The 23,272-nt window shown below is 45.0% G+C and overlaps 1 protein-coding gene across 1 annotated transcript; it reads right to left on the reverse strand.

Moving 5' to 3' along the window:
• Positions 1-12,835: 12,835 nt before the first annotated feature.
• Positions 12,836-14,710, reverse strand: LOC136470477 (uncharacterized). The gene is made up of 4 exons (XM_066468316.1): positions 14,467-14,710; positions 14,158-14,352; positions 13,894-14,043; positions 12,836-13,293 (listed from the first exon to the last, which is right to left on the reverse strand). The coding sequence occupies exons 1-4, from the start codon at positions 14,708-14,710 to the stop codon at positions 12,836-12,838; spliced, it is 1,047 nt and encodes a 348-aa protein (XP_066324413.1).
• Positions 14,711-23,272: the final 8,562 nt, after the last annotated feature.

Genomic DNA, 23,272 nt, shown 5'->3' on the forward strand with positions numbered 1-23,272 from the left:
TCGTGGGTTACTGATGGATTCTCTTATTTGTTTTTTTTATCAGTATCCGAACACCACATGTGACAACCACATGTGTCGTCCCTGGTCGAACACCCCAGCCCTAGGAAGTTGGAATCGGTTGCCATTACTCGCTCGCCGCAGCAGTACCAACCCCGTTCGCTAGGAGGAATTTGGAGGGAGCCTCGTTTGCGTGCCCTTAAATCCGGCTTACCCGCTTCTTTTTTCATCGGAAACAGTATTTTCCTCTCACAAATTTCTCCAGATTCATCCAGATCCCTCCAAATTCCTCATAGCGAAATAAACGTGGCCGTCCCTACCATTTCAGGCTTGCAGCTATGCGCTCCTGCTACAAAGACTACTACTACGGAATACCTGATCCGGCACCTGTTGTAGATAATTAACCTGTTCGTTTGGGCTTGTTTGATTTATAAGCCGTACTTTTTTAGCCAACGAATAATTTTTTTCTTACACCAAATCAGACAACGGTACTTTCAGTCATGGCTTATCAGCCAAACGAGCTCATGCGAACATGACGAATTGCTTCCCGCTGCAAGCAACCAAGCTGCAGAGGCAAATTAAGGCCGGTACGGTCAGCCACCGAACACTAACGGCGTGTTTGGACTGAGGAAGGCACCAATCCAAAATCACCCGAACCTAGATTATTTGTTTGGTTTGCAGGTCGAGTTGAACCAGTCTGGTACCAAACTGTCCTCTACAGTGTTCCTCCTAGCGTAAGTTTGCAGCCTGTTTGGTCTGGAGATTGGATCGGTTCCACATGGATTGGTCAGGCACTGGCTCATCCGAGCGATTAGTGTTAGAATTGAGCTCATCTATCTTAACCCAACGGTCGAGACGGACCCTTTGACCGCGTCCTGATCGGGGACGTCCAACCAACTAGTGGCTGGTAGGCCCCCGTCGCACAGTGCCTATAAAGAGGAGTTGGGGTAAACGGCTCGGGATACGAGGTTCACCGCCGCCACAGCCCCACTGTCCTAACCCTAATCCGATCCAGAGGGTGGCACTATCAGTGGCGGGAAGCGCCACTGCCTCCACCACCACCGATCTCCACAGCTACACCAAACGTCGCTGCCCTAGCGCAGATCATCACCGGCGAACCAGCGAAGGCAGGGAGCTCCTCCAACCCCTCCGACGGTCAGATGTTCCTACATTTCCCTCTCTCTCTCTCTCTCTCTCTGTCTCCTACTCCCTCTGAATCTCTAAGTCACTAATTATCCCAAATACAAATAAACACCCACTGAATCTACACCTAGACGATCTAAAGAATATAACAATGGTATCGGAGCCGCCGATCTAGTGTGTGGATCTTGTCAGGGGCAAGAAATCGATTAGAAAAGAAAAGATAGACTAGATCCGTTCGGATCTAGACAGAGAAGGGGTCAGCCGAACCCTAATCCTACGAAGAAGAAGAATAGTCTCTAACCCTAACTGGGTGAAGACGGAAGGGGCTCGGCTTCAAGACCGCTTGATCCGAACCCTAAACCCGTGACCAGATCTCGGGGAAAGAAATAGAAAGAAAAGAGAGAAGAAGGTGATTCAAATCGACCCGAAATTTCACCAAACCCTAACCCTAAAATCCCTAGTCTAGTTTGTAGATCTAGATCGGGGACAGGAAAAGAAAGAGAGAAAGATTGACCGATCCGGATCGGATCGGGAAAGAACAGACCGTAACCTTACCCCTAACTGTGATCTCGAATCAAGAAAGAAAGGACGGATTGGAAGGGGTTTTCTCCTACCTAGGGATCCCCTGCGCCGTCACCACCGCCTGTTGTCGCACTGGACGCTGCGCGGGGAAGTGGAACATCGCCGACCGTTGTGGTCACGCCGCCGCGCGGCCACGCCTCGGGCTCGGCGGTAAAGGGCACCACCACTAGACCGCTCGACGACGGCGCGTCCACCTCGCGGTGGGCGCGCGCACCGGCGAGGGGACTGGCGGCGGCGCCGCCACTGACTCCTCCTCTGATCGGCCATTGGGCCACTGCTGCTCCTCTGAGTGCGGCACGAGAGAGAAAGGAGGAGGGGAAGAAAATAGAGGGGGGGGGAGCCGCCACTGGGACCACTCCAGGCGGCGTCTTCCTCACCGGCTAGGACGGCCGCCCCGACCGGCGCCGACGGCAACCACGGCTGCCGCGGCTGTCGTGTGAGGCGTGCGAGAGAGAAGGGGAACGGAGCAAATGGACCTAGGGTTTGGAGGGGTGCGGCCGGGGTGGGGGTTTTTAGCCTCCCGAAAATGGAGCTCGACCGTCGAATCTAGATTGACGGCCAGCGTTGCTCCGGGCCGAATAGAGCCCAGGCGGGCAAGAGGAATCCCGGCCTAGGCCCAGGTTGCGGCCTGGGCGCGGGGGAGACGCCACGAGCACCACGCGCTACTGCTACTTGCGGGCCGCGCGTGGCTGTAGCAGCTGGGCCGCGGGCACTGCTGCTGCTGGGCTCAGGGCTACACAGTGCTGGACCGGGCCAGAAAGCACAGTGATGATTAAGAATTGTTTTATTATTTTTTCAGAAGCAAATTTTGATGATTTCGTTCAAAGAATGATTTAAAATCTCTGATAATTTTGCACCAACGTGTTAGAATTTTCAAAGACTAGAAAAGTACAGAAAAATGCTTCTAAAAAGTAGGAAAAGAAATTTTGTCAAGTTTCCGCTGCAAAGTTAAAGGATTATTGTCTTCTAATTTGAAGAGCAGTTACAGCTATTCAGTAAATGATGAAAAGTTTATCCTCCAGTTAAAATTAGAACCAGCTAGAAAATTTTTAATTGGAGGAATAGTCGGTTGATAGTTAAGATAAATTATAATATTGTTATTTTCTGACCAACGTTGATGATAACAATATTATAAGTTTATTTATGCGTTTAAGTTTAAAGTTAAATTATGGTATTGTTATTTTCTGACCAACGTTCATGATAACAATATTATAATTCTATGAGTTTTATGTTTAAAGTTTAAATCTCTGATGAATTTTGCATCAAAGTGACCAATTTTCCAGAGAAAAGATAAAGATCAAGAAATGCTCTTAAACTAGAGAAATGTATTTTCATGTTTCCGCTGCAATGAAGTTGATTGTCTTCTAATTAAATTTGAACCAACGGGAGAATTTAATTTTGAGGAGCAGTTCTATGTTTTCAAGATTATTGAATTTCTATACGTTAATTCCATTTCTGTCCAACGGTGATGTGGAATTAATGTAGAAGAATGTTGTTTTATTCTATTTCTGCCCAACGGTGATATAGAATAGAACATAATGATTTCAAAGTTTAATGAGCATTATTGTTGAATATTTTTTCAGACAAAAGACCTCCATGCTTTCATTCTTGAAGGCGGTAAGAGAAATGAGCTGGGTACTTATGACTCAGATGATGAAATGCCTAAGGGCAAGTTATGTATGAAAGAATGCCATTATTTAAGAGACTGTGTTCTCTTTAAAGAATGGCTTCAAAAGAAAAGAATTCTAGGATATTGATCCAAGAAAAGAGATAGATCAATGAGAGTCTTCATTGAGAAATGTCTTTTATGTACTCTCTATGAAGAAGAACTTATTTTTAGTTTCACTTATGAGAGTTGTAAAAGTCATATACATGGATTAAACATGTGTTAAAAGAATATTTGGATTTATTTCTGAATTTGATGATTGAACACGAGCCAATCCTGGCAATTATGAACGTTCAAGGGAATTATCTCGCATGGCGGGAAAAGGTTGTGATAGTACCCGCATGGCGGGAAAAGTTTGAGAAAATACCCGCATGGGGGGTGAAGTTGGCATAGTACTTATCCCGCATGGCGGGAGAAGGATATGATGACTCATGTGCTCTAAGTGTATTCCGCACATGGAGAGAAGTTTGGGGTAGCTCTTATGCTATCCTAGAATTGACCGTACACTCTAATTGTGTCATGGTCATTAAGTACTCAATGAGTTTAAGAACAAAAGAAAGTTGCATGTGAACCAAAAGATAAGAATGATATGCAAGTGTGACTTGCAGAAGTATTGATAATAATAGACTATGTTGAGTTTTGAAGTGTAATGAGGAAAATATACTCCCAAACGAATTTTGTTTGCATGATGTAATCATGTGGATGAAGTAAGTAATCAAAGTTTCCTCATTCACAAGAGTTCTGAATGTTTCGAAATTGTGGTAGAAAAGTCCATACCATATTTCGAGGGGAAGAAATGTAAGATTAATTAAGAAAGACAATTAAGAAAGATACTTCCCCATACTTCAGATAATGCAATGCATACTATGCATTGAAGGTAAAAGTGATCTATAAAAGATGAATGTGATCGTTGAGGGAGTAAGACGGTCATAATAACGATACCCCTAAAGTAAAGAAATAGCTAAATTCCTGGACTTTTTATAGTTCCGATAGGAAGATAGCATAGTCGGCTAGTATCCATACTGGACGAGTTCAGAGTTATCAAGGCGGTGCTAAACGCACCGTATGAGTTTTTTAGCGGATTAAACCCAAAATAAGAAATTTGAAGATACACAATCTTTACAGAAGATGGAGTAATCTAGGGGAGCATGGTATGTAGATACCTAAGGCTTGAATAGAAGTGAGATTACATATCCACTACAGTGTTTTTAAAGCAACAAATTGCTTTATACATGCTGATATTGTATGACATATATAACACCAGATGTTAGCTCTTAAAGAAGATAAATAAGTAAACAAGGATCTTGTGATACAGGAGGCTATAGAACAATTGCCTTTTGACAATGAAGAGTAACAATAGCCCCATATGAAAGAAGTGCCACGAGGCCCAGAAGGTCTCAAAGAATAAGAAAATCAGATATTTCTGGTGACTAAGGAGTCAATGTTAAGAAAGAAATTCAAATGGAGAGTAATTCCACCTCGTTTGAAAAAGCCATGAGTGGCGTTCACTCGTCTAAATGGCAGGAAGCAAAGGAAGATGAAATGAAATCGATAAATACCAACGATGTTTGGGACTTAGAAGAAATTCCTAATGGAGCCAAAACAGTAGGCTGTAATGGGTCTACAAGAAAAAAGTGACTCCAAAGGGAATATAGAAAGATATCCAAATGGTATATTGAAAGCTATAAAGAACCACTTATGGCGAAATGATTTACACAAAGAGAAGGAATAGATTATAATGAACATGCAAAGATTCTTTTAGAATCATAATGGTGTTAGTGGCACATTACGATTTACAGTAATATCAGAAGGATGTAAAGACACATTCCTCAACGGAGATTTGTATGGAAAAATTTACATGGCATAACTCAAAAGGTTTTATCATGAAAGAAAAAGAACATAAGGGATGTTGCCTAAAGAAATCCATTTATGGATTAAAGCAAGCTTCAAGACATTGGTACTTGAAGTTTGACAGTACAATAAGAAAGTTTGGGTTTTAAAGAGAATGTAGAGGACAATTGTATTTATGCATAGTTTAAACATGGGAAATTTATTTTCCTAATCCTGCATGTGGGTAGCACCTTACTCGCTAGTAATGGTGTTAATCTACTGTTGGAGAAGAAGCAGTTCTTATCCTCAAGTTTCAATGAGAATGGTCTTGGTAAAGCATCATTCGTTCTAGGAATTGGAACTTACCGAGATAAAAGGAAAAGGGGTATTAAAACTATCTCAAGTGTATACTTAGAGAAGATTATAAAGAAATAAAGTATATATGTGAATAAACCTACGTCTGTTCCTATAGTCAAGAGTAATAGTTTTGGGAACTTTCAGTGTTCCAAGAACCAATGTGAGATCGAAAGGACGTCCTATATGCTTCAGCTGTTGGAAGCTTAATGAGTGCTTATAAGTAAGAACTTACCCTGACATAGTTCATGTATCCGGTATGTTTTGGTAGAAGTCCAGTCCAGATATAGATCACTGGAATGGAGTTGAGAATGTTTTGCAATTATGCAAAGATTTATAGGCCTCATGGTGAGTAAAAAAGAATAAGTACTCTCAAATAGTTATGGGTATAAATATTAAATTTTGGTGAGATGTTTAGTAAAACTCACATAGTAGCTAACACTCGCAGTTGGAGTTTTATTGTGGAAAAGCTCCAAAGAAACAGTTATGGTGTCATCAAAGATGCATACCCACAGTATAGCTTGTTATGAGGCTTAAGGACAGGCGAAATGGTTAAAAGAACTTACACCCGAAATTGATAATGGTATACAACAGCAATAACCATTGAAGAAGTTCGCTCCTATAACAACGGGTCAAGTGTGCTGCCAAACACATTGACGTTAAAGTTATACGTTGTGAAGGAGAAAGTCCGAAATCATACTGAAAGTATTGAACATAAAAGTAACAAGCAAGTGCTTGCGGATCCGCGTACAAAAGACTTACCACCCATTGTGTTTAGAGAACACACAGTCGACATGGGTTTATGGTATAGCCTATGATTTTCGGACAATAAAGGGCCCAAAAGTTAAAGAATCTGTTTCAGAACAGAGACGTGTATTGTAGCTGTTAAGTCTATCGACGATTGACCATGACGATGAAGCATGCTCTATGCACTAATCCGTGATGGAACAAATAAAAGTGAAAGGGATTAAAGTCAAAGTTTAAAGTTAAAGTATGAGTTGAGATCAAGGGGAAGAATGTTAGAATTGATCTCATCCGTCTTGACCCAACGGTCGAGACGGACCCTTTGACCGCGTCCTGATCGGGGACGTCCAGCCAACTAGTGGCTGGTGGGCCCCCGTCGCACAGTGCCTATAAAAAGGAGTTAGGGTAAACGGCTCGGGATACGAGGTTCACCGCCGCCACAGCCCCACTGTCCTAACCCTAATCCGATCCAGAGGGTGGCACTGCCAACGGCGAGAAGCGCCACTGCCTCCACCACCGCCGGTCTCCACAGCTACACCAAACGTCGCTGTCCTAGCGCAGATCATCACCGGCGAACCAGCGAAGGCAGGGAGCTCCTCCAACCCCTCCGACGGGCAGATGTTCCTACATTTCCCTCTCTCTCTCCTACTCCCTCTGAATCTCTAAGTCACTAATTATTCCAAATACAAATAAACACCTACTGGATCTACACCTAGACGATCTTAAGAATATAACAATTAAGCTGCTTTTGGTTCACGGAAACACCGCATGTGGAATAGCTTCATGACGGACGAGTTGATGACGTGCCGCAAACCAAACGTCTTAGCTAGGCTGGGATAATTCCGGACTGCTTCATGACTTAAACCAAACACGCTGTTGGTGGACCGACTGATTCCTCAAAAAAGCATCGGACGACGCGGCTCCGACCTCTGATGGACGAAATGATTCCCGATGTAGTGGTGCCGCAATCCAAACAAGCTGTAAACATTTGACCCTGTGATTGTGCTCGGTTCAGCTGGCAGTGTCTACGCTACTACACCTGCACCGGCCTGGGCACCTCGGCGCCGACCTGGCAATTAGGCAATAGCATGCCTACAGAGTACACACAGGGAAGGCTGGCGACCGGCGTTACCAGCGCTCCAGCAGGGAAGAGCACCTCTATCGAAGCCGAGTATTATACGTACGTCCGACGCCGTATTGCTCTCCGGACGAACGGCCCAGTCTGTTCTAAAGCCCAGGGCCTGCTCAACCGCTTGCAGTCTGCGTGCGAGATGCCATATTGGGCCTGTAGGGCCTACGGTACCGTGCCGGTGGCGTGGTCAGTTCCTTCAGCTCAGCCCGGCTCTCCTACCTCGCGCTCTCGACCCATGTGTCATGGACCACGTATGTCTTACCACTGGTGCCCGCTAACTTATCAGTCATGGTATAGCGTTTCTCTCTCACAACAGAACAATATTAGTCGGCTTATCAGCCGCAAAAAACCATCAGACACAAAAGAAGGGGAAAAACTAACCTTTGAAGCTTCAACAGCACGGGCTAATTATACTCCGCAAAAATTGACAGAATACATGTAAAATCAAGTCGAGAAGGAAAAAAGCGGGGAGGGGGGGGGGGGGGGGGGGGGAGTTACACTCGCCTAATTGAACACCAAGTACATCTATTTCTTTTTTTTTACATTTGTATTTTCAGTCAAAAAGAATTAAGAAGGTAAGTTAGATGTACAAAATGATGATAGCTAAAAGGATAAAATGTTTTTGTTATGAATAAGATTCTATGGTATTCAGTGAGAGGACTGCCAAAATATTTTTTTGCATATTTTAAATAGTATATAGATATTATTTTGTCTAACATATACGTTGTAAAAAAAGATATTTATGGTGAATTTATCAATCCGATGTTTTGACACCATTTGAAAGAGGCCGTTTATGGTGATCTATGGAATGTTCGTTGCAATTACTACTGCATTGTTGCTACACAACAATATCCGAGCGCAAATTACATTGCAAGTAAGTTCATAGTCTTGAACTGGACTCTACACTGATGACATATCTAATATTTCACTCCTATTTTTTATACCAAACTAGCAAATATGCTTGTATATTATAATAGGAAATTCAGCTTGTTGTGTGGTTGCCTGAACGATTGAGATCTATTCGACTATCGAGTCAAGCATTCTAATTTGTCTTAGAGTTGAACTTTGCACCAAGTCCGAACGTGTGCTGCTCTAACTCATGAGAGCATGGAAGGCTTGGAGATTTATTCAACTCTCGTGTCATGCACCCAATTCGTCTTAGGGTTGGACTACGTATTGTTGTTCATTTATGGGGGTTTTCCCTTTTATTTTCTATTGGAAAATGAAGAAATGAATAATAATAAAATAATAAAATAATAAAAAGGGAAGAGAGCTAACCGTGCTAGGCCACTCAAGGCCCATCAGGCCGAGCAGCCCATCCGGCTAGCAGCTGACCTTTTCCTCTCGCTGGGGCTCCTGCGGCGGCCGCAGCTTGTGCGCATCAGCGTCAGCAGCATGCTCGCCCTGAGGAGCACGCTCGGCCGAAGCTTGCGCGCATCCACGCGATGCGCTGGACCGGCTCCTCTACTTCAGATGGGTGCGGCTCTCTTCGTTTTTTCCTCACCTGAGGCCTTGTTTAGGCGATTTTTTTTTGGAAAATGGTACTGTAGTATTTTCATTGTTATTTGGTAATTAGTGTCCAATCATAGTCTAATTAGGCTTAAAAGATTCGTCTCGTGAATTTCGTCTAAACTGTGTAATTAGTTTTATTTTTTATTTATATTTAATGCTTCATGCATGCGTCCAAAGATTCGATGTGACGGGGAATCTTACAAAATTTTGCAAAATGAAGTGCAACTAAACAGGCACTGAAACCACGGCTTCTTCCACTTGACACCTCTCTGAAATCCACCACAACTCCGACGGAGCTCTGACCGATTCCAACCGGGATCGACGTGTTCTCTTGGGGCTCGTACCTCTGGTCGTGCGGTGCCGGCTCTTCTGGCTGGTGCCCGGCGCGGCGACTTAGGTCCCCTGGTTTTACAATTCGTCAAGGTCTATGAGTGGTGCTGCATGGCATTCGCGTACTAGCGCGGGTGTCGCGTTCGTCGAACTCTGTTCGGTGACCTGTGAGTAGGGTGAAGATGGTACGGATATTTTCCGACCGTATTCGAGACAGAATCCGTTTAGAGGGGTTCAGATCTGTCCATATCTGAGTCTGGGTATTCAACATCCGACACCGTATCCGTATCCGAATACTCAAATCGTATATTTATGGTGTTGATATTAAATCATATCATATCCGACGTGGTTGACACTATCCGTATTCGAATCCGAATCCGGACAGAAATATAAAAACAAATGTAACATCAGTGATATCCGTCCGTATCCGATCCGTTTTCATCCCCGTGTGGTACCGGTAGTGGTGGTGCTGTGGTGTTGTGCTGCTGGTTCTGACCGGCGGCGTGCCGTTGCTATACGTGCGCCTGTGTGGTGCCGTTCTGCTTTGTTCTGGTGCTGTCAACCGTGGCTTGGTTCCTGGCCTCCCTACTGCGCGGTGTACCTATGCTTCTTGGGTTGGTGCCGTGGACGTCACCCTCGGCTCCGACAGCGGCTCTAGTATCTCTGTCTACCACCCGCCTTGTAGGCTCGGACGTGAGCGGCGGAATTGGTTTTCTGGGACAGAACCTTGTGTTCGCTTGAGCCTGTCTTCCCATGTAGACAATCTACGTGCTGTGAGTTACCCGTTGCTCCTCTCGGTTTTCAGTTCAGATATTTACATTTGTGCAATCTGCTAGTACTGTGTTACTTGGGTGTGATTGCAATTGCGTGGGTGGATTAAATTGCTTGATGATACAATGCGGTGTAGTGAGACAACGTGACAGTCAAGAGTTTTAGAGTGTTGATTATTTTCAGCATTGTCTTATTACCTGCCTAGTATTTTTTATCTCTGCTGTTGAACTGATTACTTGCTGATAAGTTAGTTAAACCTGTGAGCATATAACCTGTGTTACTTTTAATATTTGGGTATTGTTCTAAAACTTCAGTAACCTGATACTCGATTATATTGCTGTTTTTCTAGGCATTTAATCTTTGGTCTAAAAACCATATAATTTGCTAAGGAGGACTGTCACGTTCAACAAGCGTTTAATCTTTGATCTAATAACCCTATAATCACCACAAACGTTGGAAGGCTACCTCGTGCAGCAACCCGCTGATTTGAGAGCAAATATAAATAAACAAATATATTTATGTTGTTTATCTGCCTTCTTCATCTACATGCCATTTTTAATGTTGATATGAGCCTGAATAGCTGTATTTATTCTATACAAGCTTTCGAATACCTCCTGTGTATTTATATCACATTTTTATATGGCCTTTCTCTAAGTAATATGCTTGTTATATTTGGAATTAGATTATTTAATTTATTTAAATATGTTGGAAGCATGTCACTTATATCTGCAATATTACAACACGTATCACGTTTGGAGGTACGTTGTTCTAACTCATATGGACATAAAAGTCTGGAGATTTGCTTCAATGATTATGTGTCACACGTTTCAATTCGTCTTAGGCCAGTCCTAGTGGAAGTTCTATTCTTGTTCATTAAAATCACACATCATCAGCAGAGGGGTGAGAGGAGATGAGTTTCGTCCAAATAAAACTCGTTGCGCACGGTTACCAACGCATTGAAAATAGTTAAACTCTACTGGAAGCGTTTTGTTTTACCTCCACGTGTTGGGAACTAAGTGAAACTCCACCGGGAGCATTTTGTTTCATAACATCATGCAACCATTAAATGTGTATGTCTATAAAAACAGTATAATGAAAATCTAGCATTGAGAATGGTCTTAGACTCACAAGCAGCTTGGTTCAGCGCTTTTCGCCTGCAATGATCAACAGCGCCACCACCTCACGTTGCTTGGTGTTTGGTTGAGCTAGTAGTCTAGTACGTAATCTATTATTGGAGGGACCCAATACGGGCCTGTACAACCCGATGCCGCTGTTAAGGGCCTGTTTAGATAGGCGGTTTAGCCCCTTGCCAGGATTGCTGGATGCACCCTGCTCATCAGTCTGTTCGGTTGGCTGGTTCATATCGTTGCTGGTTCGTGAAGAAGTACTGCTGGTTGGTTTGTGTGAGAGAAAAATACTATTCTGGCTGAAAATTTACGATCGTTTACGACAAGCCACAGCCAAACGAACAAGCTTTGGTTGCCTGTTTAGGCCTCTTAGTTAGGCTTAGCTAGTGCAGGGAGAGCCCCTTAGCCAGGCTTAGTGGAAACGCAGAGATCGGTCGTTCTCCCGTAGCTAGGCTAGTCTAAGCCGCAGAGGTGAATCGCGTCACCTCCAATTCACCGACTCGCGCCGCTCTCCTCCGCCGCCGGTGCGATCTCGTGTTGCCCGCCGACGCCATCGACGTGGGCTCACACCGCTCTTTGCCATCGCCGGCGCGAGCTGCAGCGACCCGGAGGAGCGATGTGGGCTCCCTGCAGCAAAAGGGACGCGGACGAGCGAGGTGGGCTCCCTGCCATCACCAACGCTGGTGGATCGTGGTCGAGCCCGCCACCGCCTCTATGTTGCCGGGGAAGAAGATGGAATTTGCGGCGCTGGGGAAGAAGATGGAGTCCGCGGCGGCGCACGTGATGCAGACTACTGCCCCAGTCTTCTTCTACGTCCTCATGTTCTCCCACGCGGCCGAGTTTTCCTGCGACACCACCAATACGACGGACCAGCAACGTCCTCATGTTCTCCGGCGCGGATGTCCAGTCCTGGGCGCTGCGCGTGCGCGGCAACGCGCTCTGGGCCGACGACGTCAATGCCACGGCCAGGGCTTCGTGGGAACCTCGACGGCGAGGACGGGGAGGACGACGCTGCAGTGTCCATGGTGACAGCAGAGGTGCTCACTACATCCAGATGGCGGAGGTGCCCGTGACATGTTCGACAAAATGCCTCAATGAGATAACCTTACCTGAATGGAGATGAGGTGACTGTATTCGAGCAATCCAGTCAACCAAACATGATATGAGTAAGCCAGACTTAGCTAAGACAGGGAAACCAAACAACAGCACCTTGCATTGGAAGAGCCTCTCTTGTGTTGCCCTGACTTAGTTGGCTAGCCAAGCCAGGTCTAGAACGCAAACCAAACGCACCCTAAACGATTACGCTTGAATTCTCATTTCTCAATCCCACGTGCCGTTACTTTATCTCACTAAACAAATCTGACAAGTGATCCCATCATCTATTCCTCCCGCAATTCATTTCCATTCTCATTGTCATTACCAGTTTACCTACCAAACACTACCTGCCAGTCTCAGTGGGAGCACCGGCGGACCCAGGATTTTTGCATAGGGTATGCGCCGTAAAAAAAAATTCTTATACAATTCGGTAAACCATTTACAATTCGGTAAAACCATATTATAATTCGGTAAAACGACGTCAAATCTTAATATAAATTGTTCAAATGAAATACAAATACTTTGAAATATAACAATAGGAGACTTACAATATTACTTGTTTATCCGCCGCTTTCTCAATGACATGAATGTCTCCATTATATCATCTTCATTAACTTGGAAGAAAATATCCCGCTCAATAAATGTGACTAGACAATCATCCAAAACAGTATCACCTATCTTATTCCTTGACTTTGTTTTCACTATAACCAATGCAGAAAATACCCTTTCAACACTCGCAGTTGCCACTGGTAAAAGCAATATCAATTTGAGAAGCAAGTACACCATATCATACACTTTGTGCCTCTTTGTTTCAACAAGCTTAACTGAGAGATCAACAATGTTATCTAGACCTTGGAAGCTAGCATCTTGTAGCATGTCATCAATATAATTATCAAGTTGCAATTCAAGTTTTAACAAATCATTGTTGGAGAAGTCCTTAGGATAAAATTCAGCCAATCTACGTACCTTCCGTGCATCAAAAGAAGCAAAGGAGTTGGAAGGACTGAAGGCTGACATACAAGAGAGTAACTCTATATTGATCTCATCAAACCGATTATCAAGCTCTTGATTAATTTGATCAATGACACCAATGTATACTTCTCTTCAGAAATGGTCATCATTTGTTTGGTTTTGGGCACGAGCATATCGTGCTGATTTTCCATAAGGCACATAAGCACCATCCATAGCAGGAACTTCAACACCATGTTTAATACAAAAAGAAGTGACCTTCTAAAGAAAATTATCCCAACCATTAGACCTCAACTCCTGCATTCTGCTCTTTGCCACATTAACAAGTGAGATTGCATTAAGAATATCTTGATCCCTTCTCTGCAAGCACTCGGATAACTCATTTGTATATCCAAGAATAACATACATTAAGTGCACAAAGAAAACAAACTCAAAGGTTTCAAATGCTCCAAGCACAAAATGTATCTTTGTCCAATCTTCCTTATATGTATTATCAGCACCAAGTTCAATGAGCACATCATGAATTGAGGAATATATAGTGATGATGCTACATATAGTTTTGTAATGAGAGCCCCACCGAGTGTCACCAGGCCTAGGCAAACCCATCTCTTGATTTAATCCACTCCCTGATTCAAGCTCACCACACTCTAGTGCTTTCTTGACATTCTCAAGCCTAGCATTTCGAAGCATATCATGACGCTTGCAAGAAACCCCAACAATGTTCAACAAGATAGATACTTGATCAAAAAAAGTCTTGCAGTCAATATTTCCTTTGGCAACAGCAACAAGAACTAGTTGGAGTTGATGTGCAAAGCAATGAATATAATAAGCGGAAGGTGATTCTTGCATGATTAAAGTTTTGAGCCCTTTAATATGTCCTTTCATATTGCTAGCCCCATCATAACCTTGACCTCTAATCTGCTGCATACTCAATCCATTACTAACAAGTAAAACTCCAATTGCTTTCTTAAGTGACAAAGAGGTAGTATCGTCTACATGAACAACTCCAATAAAGTGCTCACATGGCCTTCCAAGTTTATCAACATAATGCAAGCAAAGAGCTAGTTGTTCTTTATGTGATATATCAGTAGACTCATTAGCTAAAATTGCATAGGGCTCATCACCAAGTTCCTCAATTATTTTCTTTCTAGTTTCTATGGCACAATAGTGAATAATTTGCTTTTGTATCTTTGGGCTAGTCAAAGTGCAATTACCTGGTGCATTGTTCAAGACATACTTGTTCACTTCTTCACTATTTCCTGCAAGAAACTTTAAAAGTTCAATGAAGTTGCCTCTATTGCTAGACTCTTCACTTTCATCATGTCCACGGAATGCCAATCCTTGATGCAAAAGAAACTTGATACATCTAAGTAAATATGTCAATCTTTTCTTGTAAAGACGAAGCTCCTCCTCACTCCACTTGTCAATGTTATAATCAATTGCTACCTTGGGATTCATAAAACCAATGTACCTCTCTTGAGCTGCTTTATGTGCCCTAGAACCAGAATGTTTGAGAAGTGTTGTGTTTCCTATATTCCAATTATTCCATCCATCAACAATAAAAGTTTTTGACCCACTGCCCTTCTTGAACAAGTAGCATTTGAAGCAAAATGCAGAATCCTTCTTGACACTATATTCAAGCCACTCATATTTATACAACCATTGTATACTGAATCGACAAGGTACGCCTCCAATGTTTCGGTATGGAAAATCATGTATATAAGGTTTGCAAGCACCTTTATTAATATATGCTCTACGGATTGCATCTTGATCATTAATAGGATAATCTTCAATGGGCAGCCTTTCACCTAGATCATATGGTAGGCGATTGTCGATGTTTCACCACCGATAGCCTGCCACGGGGGTCCTCGGGGCAGTATTGTTCGGGCTTCAGCGTATGCAGAACTCGACGGTAAACGCAAGAGACAGTCGATTTATCCTGGTTCAGGCCCTCGATCGTAGATCGAGTAATAACCCTACGTCCAGTCGGCGTTAGCCTTTTACGTTGGATTGATTGTGATATGTTGTGTTGTACAATTGTTGTCCCTTTCTCTCAGGAGCCCTGCCCTCCTTTATATAGTCAGGAGGCCAGAGTCCTAGTTGGTTTACAATGAGATTTCCTAGTAGGATTACTTAATAGTTTTACTACTAAGATTACATGGGAAGAATCCTAGTTGAACTAGATCTTCTCTCTCCCTTGCGGGGTATCCTGTGGGTCCCGCATCGACAAGCCCCCGAGCACTTCATGGTTGAGCTCTGAAAGTCTCGCTTTGCTCCTTCAAATCTTGTTGAGTAGGAACAAAATGTCATCCGAGTGCTTTCTGGAGTGAAACCTTGTAGCGCTTCTTGGGATCTTCGAGTGGTGAGTGCTTTTTGAAGAAAAAGTACATCCATCTGGTTGTAGCCCCCGAGCCTCTTGCTATTTGGAACAAGTAGCTGGAGGATCTTGTCTTGAAGTTGCTCTGATTGTTCGTCGAAGTGGCTCGTTCCGGGTTCTTTTTGTCATAATGTCTTGAAGTGGTCTGCGTTGAGGAAGTCTTCTTTTGGTGACGTGCGCTTTTTCGAAGAAAAAAGTGCACTCACTGAGTGTAGCCCCCGAGCCTCTTGCTATTTGGAACAAAAAGTTGGAGGGTCTTGATCGTTTATGTTGTTTGAAAATTTGTGTTCTGAAGTAGTCCCCGAGACTTGGATTATGTCATCATCCGAGTAGTTTTTGCGGCATCTTTCCGAAGCGGCCCTTTAGTCTTGGATTAAACCATCATCCGAGTAGTTTTGTGGCATGCAGCCTCCGAGCTTATGTCCGGGTTCTTTTTGGGTGGGTGCAATTTTTCGTAAAAAAATTTTCGTAAAAAATTGCACTCACTGAGTGTAGCCCCCGAGCCTCTTGCTTTGGCTTGCAACAGTTGGAGGGTCCAGATTCTTGTCTTCAAAAAATTCTGGGGCTATGTATCCCGCAGCCCCGTGCTTTCTCCGAGTTCTTCTCTTTAAAAAAGAAGTCGGATGAAGAGTCTTGATGTGTCATCGTCGTTGTAGTCTTGAGTTTCTTGTACTCTTGGTCCTTTGTCTTTGGTTCCGAGCCCCCGAGAGTAGTTGAAATGAAGGCCGAGCTCCCTAGCTTAGTGTTGATTAAGCTATGATGCTGGCCGAGCTCCCGAGCGTATATCCGTGTTGTTTTGTTCAGGAAGAACTCGGATGCGAGGTCTTGGTGTATTCTTTGATAGTCTGCTATTGTCAGATGTAGTTGTATGGTGGTGGTTGAGTGTAAATGCCTTTTGTTCATGGGTTGTACTGTGCTGGTATATTCTTCCGAATATGCCCGTCTTCGAGTACTGTTTCCTCTCGCCTGAGTCATCCATTATTGAGTCCTGTCTTTTCACTGTGTCCTTTGTTAGGCTTATTTCGTTGGTACTCCTAGTCCATGTGCGCCGCTCCTTTGGTCTATAAATACTGTCCCGGAGTGCTTGTTTTCACCCATTGGACATTCTGTTGAAACCTTCGTGGTCATGAACATGGTAGTTTGTGAAGTAGAGCAGCCCCCGGGCACATTCTGTAGTTCCTGTGTGTCTTGTCGTAGCTGGAGGAAGTCTTGTGATAGGGATTAGAGGTAGGCTAATCCCGCGACAGCATTGTGCCAGGATGTACGTGGTGGTAGTTGGAGGAAGTCTTATGATGTGGGCTTCGTTTCTTCATCTGGCAGTTCTGGGTTGATCCTCGTCGCCTGTCTTGAGACTGTCTGGTGCAGATCAACACCATATCCAGCATCACATCGGTCTTGGGTAGACAGATGCCCGCCGGCCTTCTCTGCTCCATGTTGCCTTGCCGTGCTGCCAATTTCCGCCTTGGGTGCACTGCGTCCGTCCTTTGAAAAAAATAGTGTAGCTGATGGCGGTTTATCCTTCCGAGTAGCAATTTGGGACACGTAGTCGTTCCAGAGCCTAGTCGTGTCCATGTTCCTCTTTGCTACTTTGCTTTTCGTGGTGCCGAGTTCGTTGGGTCTTGTAAGATTTGTAATCTTCTACTTTTGAAGTCGCTTGTAATGTAACGAATCTTGTCTTCTGAGTCGTGTTTTACTTTTCTGTTGTGTTCCCTGTCGTTCATGAGATTACCGAGTTCTTTCTTAAATAATCGGGTTCTTTTGTTCCTTGTGAGGTAGCCCTTTCTTTCTTCATTCTTTCTTCTTGGTTTGACGGGTTGTTCTTGTAGCGATCTGATAACCCTACCGTGGTGCTGGACGGATAAGTCTGAAATCTGCCCGTTGGTTTGTACCGTTGTGTGGATTTGTGCCCTCCGTCGTTTTAGCTGCGTCGGTAAATGGACCGTTGCGTTCCCACACTGTGTTTTAACGGGCCTTGTGGGCCATTTGTATCACTGAAAAATCTATTTAAAGACCTTTTATCTTCCTTTCCCTTGCTGCCCAGCTCTTGCCTTTAAACCCTAGCTTTCAGAAATCCACCGCCGTCATCGTCGCCGTCACCCGAGAACCATCATCCTAGCTTCATCTTCTTTAGTGCCTTTTTTGCTTCTGCCAGTTCATGGGAAAGAAGAAAACCGCAAGCAAGTCTCAGGCGACCTTCATGGACGAGGAGTCATCCCTTTCTTTGATTGAAAACTAGGAGTTCGTGGCCATGAGGACTGCTCAGAAGGTTTGGCCGGCTCCAACAACAAGCGAAGACCAGCTGCGCGAGCTCGTTAGCGATGGCTTGATCCAAAGCAAAGTCATCGCTGAATGGAGAGTTTCGGGCGAGCATCGGGTTCCAGCTCCGGGTCCTGGTGAGATTGTCCTCTTCGTTTCCTTTGTCCGCGCCAGACTTTGCCTTCCTGCTTCCGCTTTCCTTCATCAGTTTCTTGGTTATTACGGGGTTAGTCTGAACCACCTAACCCCCAATGCCGTTCTCCATCTTTCTGTTTTCGTTCATCTTTGCGAAGCTTTCCTTGGAATCCCTCCTTCTCTGTCTCTTTTTTGCTTTTTCTTTCGTCTGAAACCTCAACCCCGCCGTGAAGAAACCAGCGTTCTTGGCGGTTGTGGGATTCAGTTTCGTCAGGGTCTCAAAATTAAGTTTTTTGACTATGACCTGGTCGATTCTATAAAAGATTGGCGTGCCGAGTGGTTTTATGCTGCCAATTTGATCCCTTCCCTTGTCGTCCATTCCGGATCTGGTCCTGTGGTGAATGACCGATGGGACAAGAAGCTTGAGTCACCTGCTAAGATTCAAGTGATCCAGCCACTCCTTGATAGGATTAGCATGCTGAAACAGCAGGGTTTCACCGGCTTTGGTATTGTCTCAAGCTTTCTCCGTCGCCGGATTCAGCCTTTGAAAGAGCGGGAGCATCTTGGCTTTGAGTATTCTGGGGCCGAGGATCCTTCACGCATGGTCCCAGCTCTTGAGCTGACCGGTGAGGAGGTACTCGAGCGTCTCCAGAAGATGCTGAAAGGAGTGAGCGTCATTCCTCCTGCTGTCTCCGAGTTCTCAGCCAACAACCCGCCCCCAACTGTGAGTTGTCTATCTTTTTGTTTGAGTACTTTATGTACTCTTGCTGCATCCGTTCTTGCTTAGCTTTTCTTTGTCTCAGTGTTTTATCCTTTTTCGTAGGAGCTTGGGTGGAACTTTGTCGACCCGGTCCCTCTTGATGTTCTCCCCGCCATGGTGGAGACTGGGGATAAACTTGCTGGAACTTCTGCAATTAGTAAGTCCCAAACCTCTACCGCCCTTCCTGGGGTTTCTTCCGGATTTGTTGATGTATATGAAGAATATGTTCCTCGTCTAGTCCCTCGCGGTCCTCGCAGTGTCCCGAAGAGGGGGCGAACGGATGTGTCTTCATCTGGCCTGCCTGTCTCCAAGAAGCCTCACAAACCAAATACTCCCTCAGGTACTCCAGTTGTTGCTAGCATGCTCTTAGGTGAGCACATTTAATACTCTTTGTTCCTTTATTTTCCTGTTTCTCTCTTGAACCGAGTACTTTTTATCCTCTTTTCAGTAGGTGCTCTGGTTTCCTTGGCTGAGGAAGAAGAGGATGATGAAGTACCCCTCATCATGCGGCGGTGAGTTGTTTTTCATATTCATGTTGCATTGAATTTCTCTCCTTTGTCTTGACTTTTAGTCTTGAACTTTTTGAAGTAATCGGAGGTCAGGTGTGAGTTCTTCTGAGGCTCCCGTGCTGACTTCTTCTGAAGCTCCGGTGTTAAGTTCTTTGGTAGCCTCGATACCAAGCTCTACCGCTCCTCCAGTGCGGAGTTCTTCCACGGCTCTGCCTCCGGCTTCTTCCGCGGCTCCGTTGTCGGCTATCTCACTCCCGTCGCCGGGTGGCGCGGATGTTTTCGCCGTCGTGGTTCCCCCTGCGAGGCCTTCTCTTGGCTTCGCAAGGAAGAAAGTGGTTGGGTGAGTAGATTCTAGCTTTATCTTTTTGGCTTCTATCTTTCTTCCTCTGGTTCTTATCGGCGCTTCCTTTTATCACTTTTCAGTGTTTCGTCTTCTCTCATTTCTTCATCGACTTCTTCTCTGCCTTCCGCCGTGCCAACGAGTTCTGAGCCTCAGGACTCACAACATTTTGTTGATGAAGTTGCTGCGGGGGCCTCAGAGCTACCTGGCGAAGCTGTGGACTTGGCCGCTCCAGAGGTGACTGTGGCCGTCGCGCCAGGTCCTTCTGAGGGTTTGGCTCTGGCTTCCCTGGAGGTTGCTTTGGTCGCTCCTTCTTCGCCCCGGCCGGCCTCTCCTTCCCCTTCTCTTGCTTCCGGCGGTCCCTCTTTTTCTAGTGACGTGGTGCAACAGTTCGACGCCACCCATCGGTTATCGGAGCTGACCGCAGCCTGGGGGAGCTTGTCGACCCTCGTGACTTCTTTTGGTGAAAAGCTCCAGGTAGGTTTTACTGCCACTCCTCTTTCGCATGCTTGTTTTTCTTCTGTCCTTATGCCTTGTTTCTCTTTGCCTCTTTTTGCTCAGTCCTTCTCTCGTGATCATTCTGGCTTCTTTTTCTCATCTGAAAATGAGAGAAAGTTGTCTTCGGAGGTGGATGCTCTGAAAGCCGATCTCGACCTTCTCCGGGCTGAGTTGGAGACAGAGCGTCAAATGCACCAAAAGGAGGAGAAGACCCTTCGTGCCCGGGTGGTGGAGACGGAGAAGCAGAGAGATGCCGCGGTGGAGTCCGTGAAGAATGAATGCAAAGGTGCTGCGGGTTCTGCCTGTTTCTTCTTGTATTTTGACTTCTCTTTTTTGCTGACTTGTTCTTGGGTGTCTTGTCTAGTCCTCCGAGTTGAGAAGCAGAAGCTCTCGGAGAGTATTGAAGAAATGAAGGCTCTTGTCCGCTCTAGTCATAATAAGGCTGAGGAGGTAATTACTCATGCTGAGGAAGAACTCGCCCTTGCTAAGCTGATTAGGCGTGGAGATGACAGAGATCTTGTGCAGGCCCAAAAAACTATTAAAGGCTTGTCCAGGAAGCTGGCGACGGCTACCAAAAATTGGAACGTTTTGTGAAAATCTTTTCGTTCAGTAGCTGATGTTCTCCGGACTCCAACGGATGACGGGCAATCTTGGGCGCAGTTCATTCCTCAGATTCCGACTCGTTTTCAAGAGTTCGCGAAGAAGTGTGCTCAAGTATGTACCAATAATGTGCTGGCCCAGGTCCGGGTCCTTGCTCCGGAGGCGCCTCTGTCCAAGATAGCAGAGGAAGCTAAAAGCCAAGAATACCTTGATGCCGTTGAGAGGATGGAGCCTGAGGTCGAAGGTTTAGCCAGTAGGGTTGTAGACAGTCTAAATATTGATATTTCCCTTCCTGATGACAATGCCTGATCCGATTGACCAGTCCCTTGTAATATTACACTCCTCTTTAAATGAAGATTCTTTTATTTTCGTTGATGTATTCTTTGCCTGGGTATGGTCGAAGTTACTTGACTCGCTGAGTACTTTGTCCCATTTTCGTCTCTGCTCCGCAAACGACTCTATGCGTTATCCTGACGAGACCCCTCGATTTGTCGAGTACTTTTCTTTTCTTCCTCTTTTGTGATTCGTCGAGTGCTTTGTCCACGCTATGACTTGTTAGATGTAAGTCTTTGTGTTGACAACCTTTCGTCTGTGCTATGTAAAGACGACTCGGCGTGAAATGTTGCTTTGACAGCTATCGATGTTTCACCACCGATAGCCTGCCACGGGGCCTTTCGTCTGCGCTATGTAAAAACGACTCGGCGTGAAATGTTGCTTTGACAAACTTTGGCATCCGAGTGCTTTTTTTTTGAGTGGCGCTTGTGCTTTTCTGAGGAAAAAGTATTCCTATCTGGATGTAGCCCCCGAGCCTCTTGCTTTTCAGAACGAAGAGCTGGAGGGTCTTTTGAAGCTCAATTTCGGTTGCTCTCGGCCGGGATGCTCATGCATGTCTTCAGCCATTTTGCTTTTTGTTTCGGGTGTTAGCTTTTAGCTACCCTCATCGGCGGGCTCAAGCGTCTTTTCACCTATTTTGCTCTCGGCCGGGATGCTCAGGTATGTTTTCAGCCATTTTGCTTTTTGTTTCGGGTGTTAGCTTTTAGCTACCCTCATCGGCGGGCTCAAGCGTCTTTTCAGCTATTTTGCTCTTGACCGGGATGCTCAGGCATGTTTTCAGCCATTTTGCTTTTTGTTTCGGGTGTTAGCTTTTAGCTACCCTCAACGGCGGGCTCAAGCGTCTTGTCAGCTATTTTGCTCTCGGCCGGGATGCTCAGGCATGTTTTCAGCCATTTTGCTTTTTGTTTTGGGTGTTAGCTTTTAGCTACCCTCATCGGCGGGCTCAAGCGTCTTTTCTGCTATTTTGCTCTCGGCCGGGATGCTCAGGCATGTTTTCAGCCATTTTGCTTTTTGTTTCGGGTGTTAGCTTTTAGCTACCCTCATCGGCGGGCTCAAGCGTCTTTTCAGCTATTTTGCTCTCGGCCGGGATGCTGAGGCATGTTTTCAGCCATTCTGCTTTTTGTTTCGTGAAAACAACTCGTTGGAAGTCATGACGAGACATGCTGTGGATGAATATCATCTTTATTGATCATGAATATAAACTAATACATATGTTGTCGAAGAATATCATGTTGGTCCCTTGTGGCTTGCATATCTGTTTTATCTTGAGTTGTTTTTACGCGTAGAATCTTCTTAGCTGGCTGATGTGCCATGTATTGCTGACTTCTTTTCCATCTTCGGTTATTAACTTGTATGTGCCTGGTCCGGTGACTTTTGAGACAATGAACGGACCTTCCCATGGACTGAGTAGCTTATGTCGTCCGTCAGTCTTTTGTATCCTTCTTAGCACTAAGTCTCCGACTTGCAGTGATCGAGGATGGGTACTCTTGTTGTAGTGTCGTCTTAAACCTTGTAGGTATCTGGCTGATTGGAGGGTAGTGTTTACTCTGACTTCTTCTGAACTGTCGAGTTCTAATCTTCTTGTGTGTTCTGCTTCTCCTTCATCGTATTGTTCTATCTTTGGTGATGTCCAGATCAAGTCGGCAGGCAGTACGGCCTCTGACCCGTAAACTAGGAAGAAGGGTGAGTAGCCTGTTGCTCTGCTTATTTGAGTTCGTAGCCCCCACACTACTTTTGGTAATTCTTCAATCCATTTGGACCCATAGTCCACTAGTTCTTCGTATAACCTTGGTTTTAATCCGGCTAGTATGAGTCCATTGGCCCTTTCTACTTGTCCGTTGGCTTCTGGATGTGCAACAAACGCATAGTCTATACCGAAACCACAGTCTTGTGCCCAGCTTTTGAATTCTATAGCTGTGAAGGGGGAGCCTAGATCTGTGATGATTCGATTGGGCATGCCGAAGCGGTGCGTAATGTCTTGGATGAACTCGACTGCTTTGGTTGCGCTGTACTTCGCAAGTGGTTTGTATTCAATCCACTTGGTGAACTTGTCGATTGCTACAAAGATGTACTCGAAGCCGCCTTTCGCTTTCTTTAGGGGTCCTACTTGATCTAACCCCCAGCAGGAGAAAGGCCAAGCGGGTGGGATGCAGATAAGATTGTGAGCTGGTACATGGGCTTGTCTTGCAAACATTTGGCAACCTTTGCATTT

Source organism: Miscanthus floridulus, chromosome 1 (genome assembly GCF_019320115.1).
Source record: "Miscanthus floridulus cultivar M001 chromosome 1, ASM1932011v1, whole genome shotgun sequence".
NCBI classification, from domain to species: Eukaryota; Viridiplantae; Streptophyta; class Magnoliopsida; order Poales; family Poaceae; genus Miscanthus; species Miscanthus floridulus.

Coding starts and splice junctions, on each gene's coding strand:
- LOC136470477 (XM_066468316.1), bottom strand. CDS start 14,710: ATGAATCCCAAGGTAGCAATTGATTATAACATTGACAAGTGGAGTGAG. Junction 14,353..14,466: donor TGTCTTGAACAATGCACCAG/GTAATTGCACTT, acceptor ATGCAATTTTAG/CTAATGAGTCTACTGATATA. Junction 14,044..14,157: donor GCAGCAGATTAGAGGTCAAG/GTTATGATGGGG, acceptor AACTCCAACTAG/TTCTTGTTGCTGTTGCCAAA.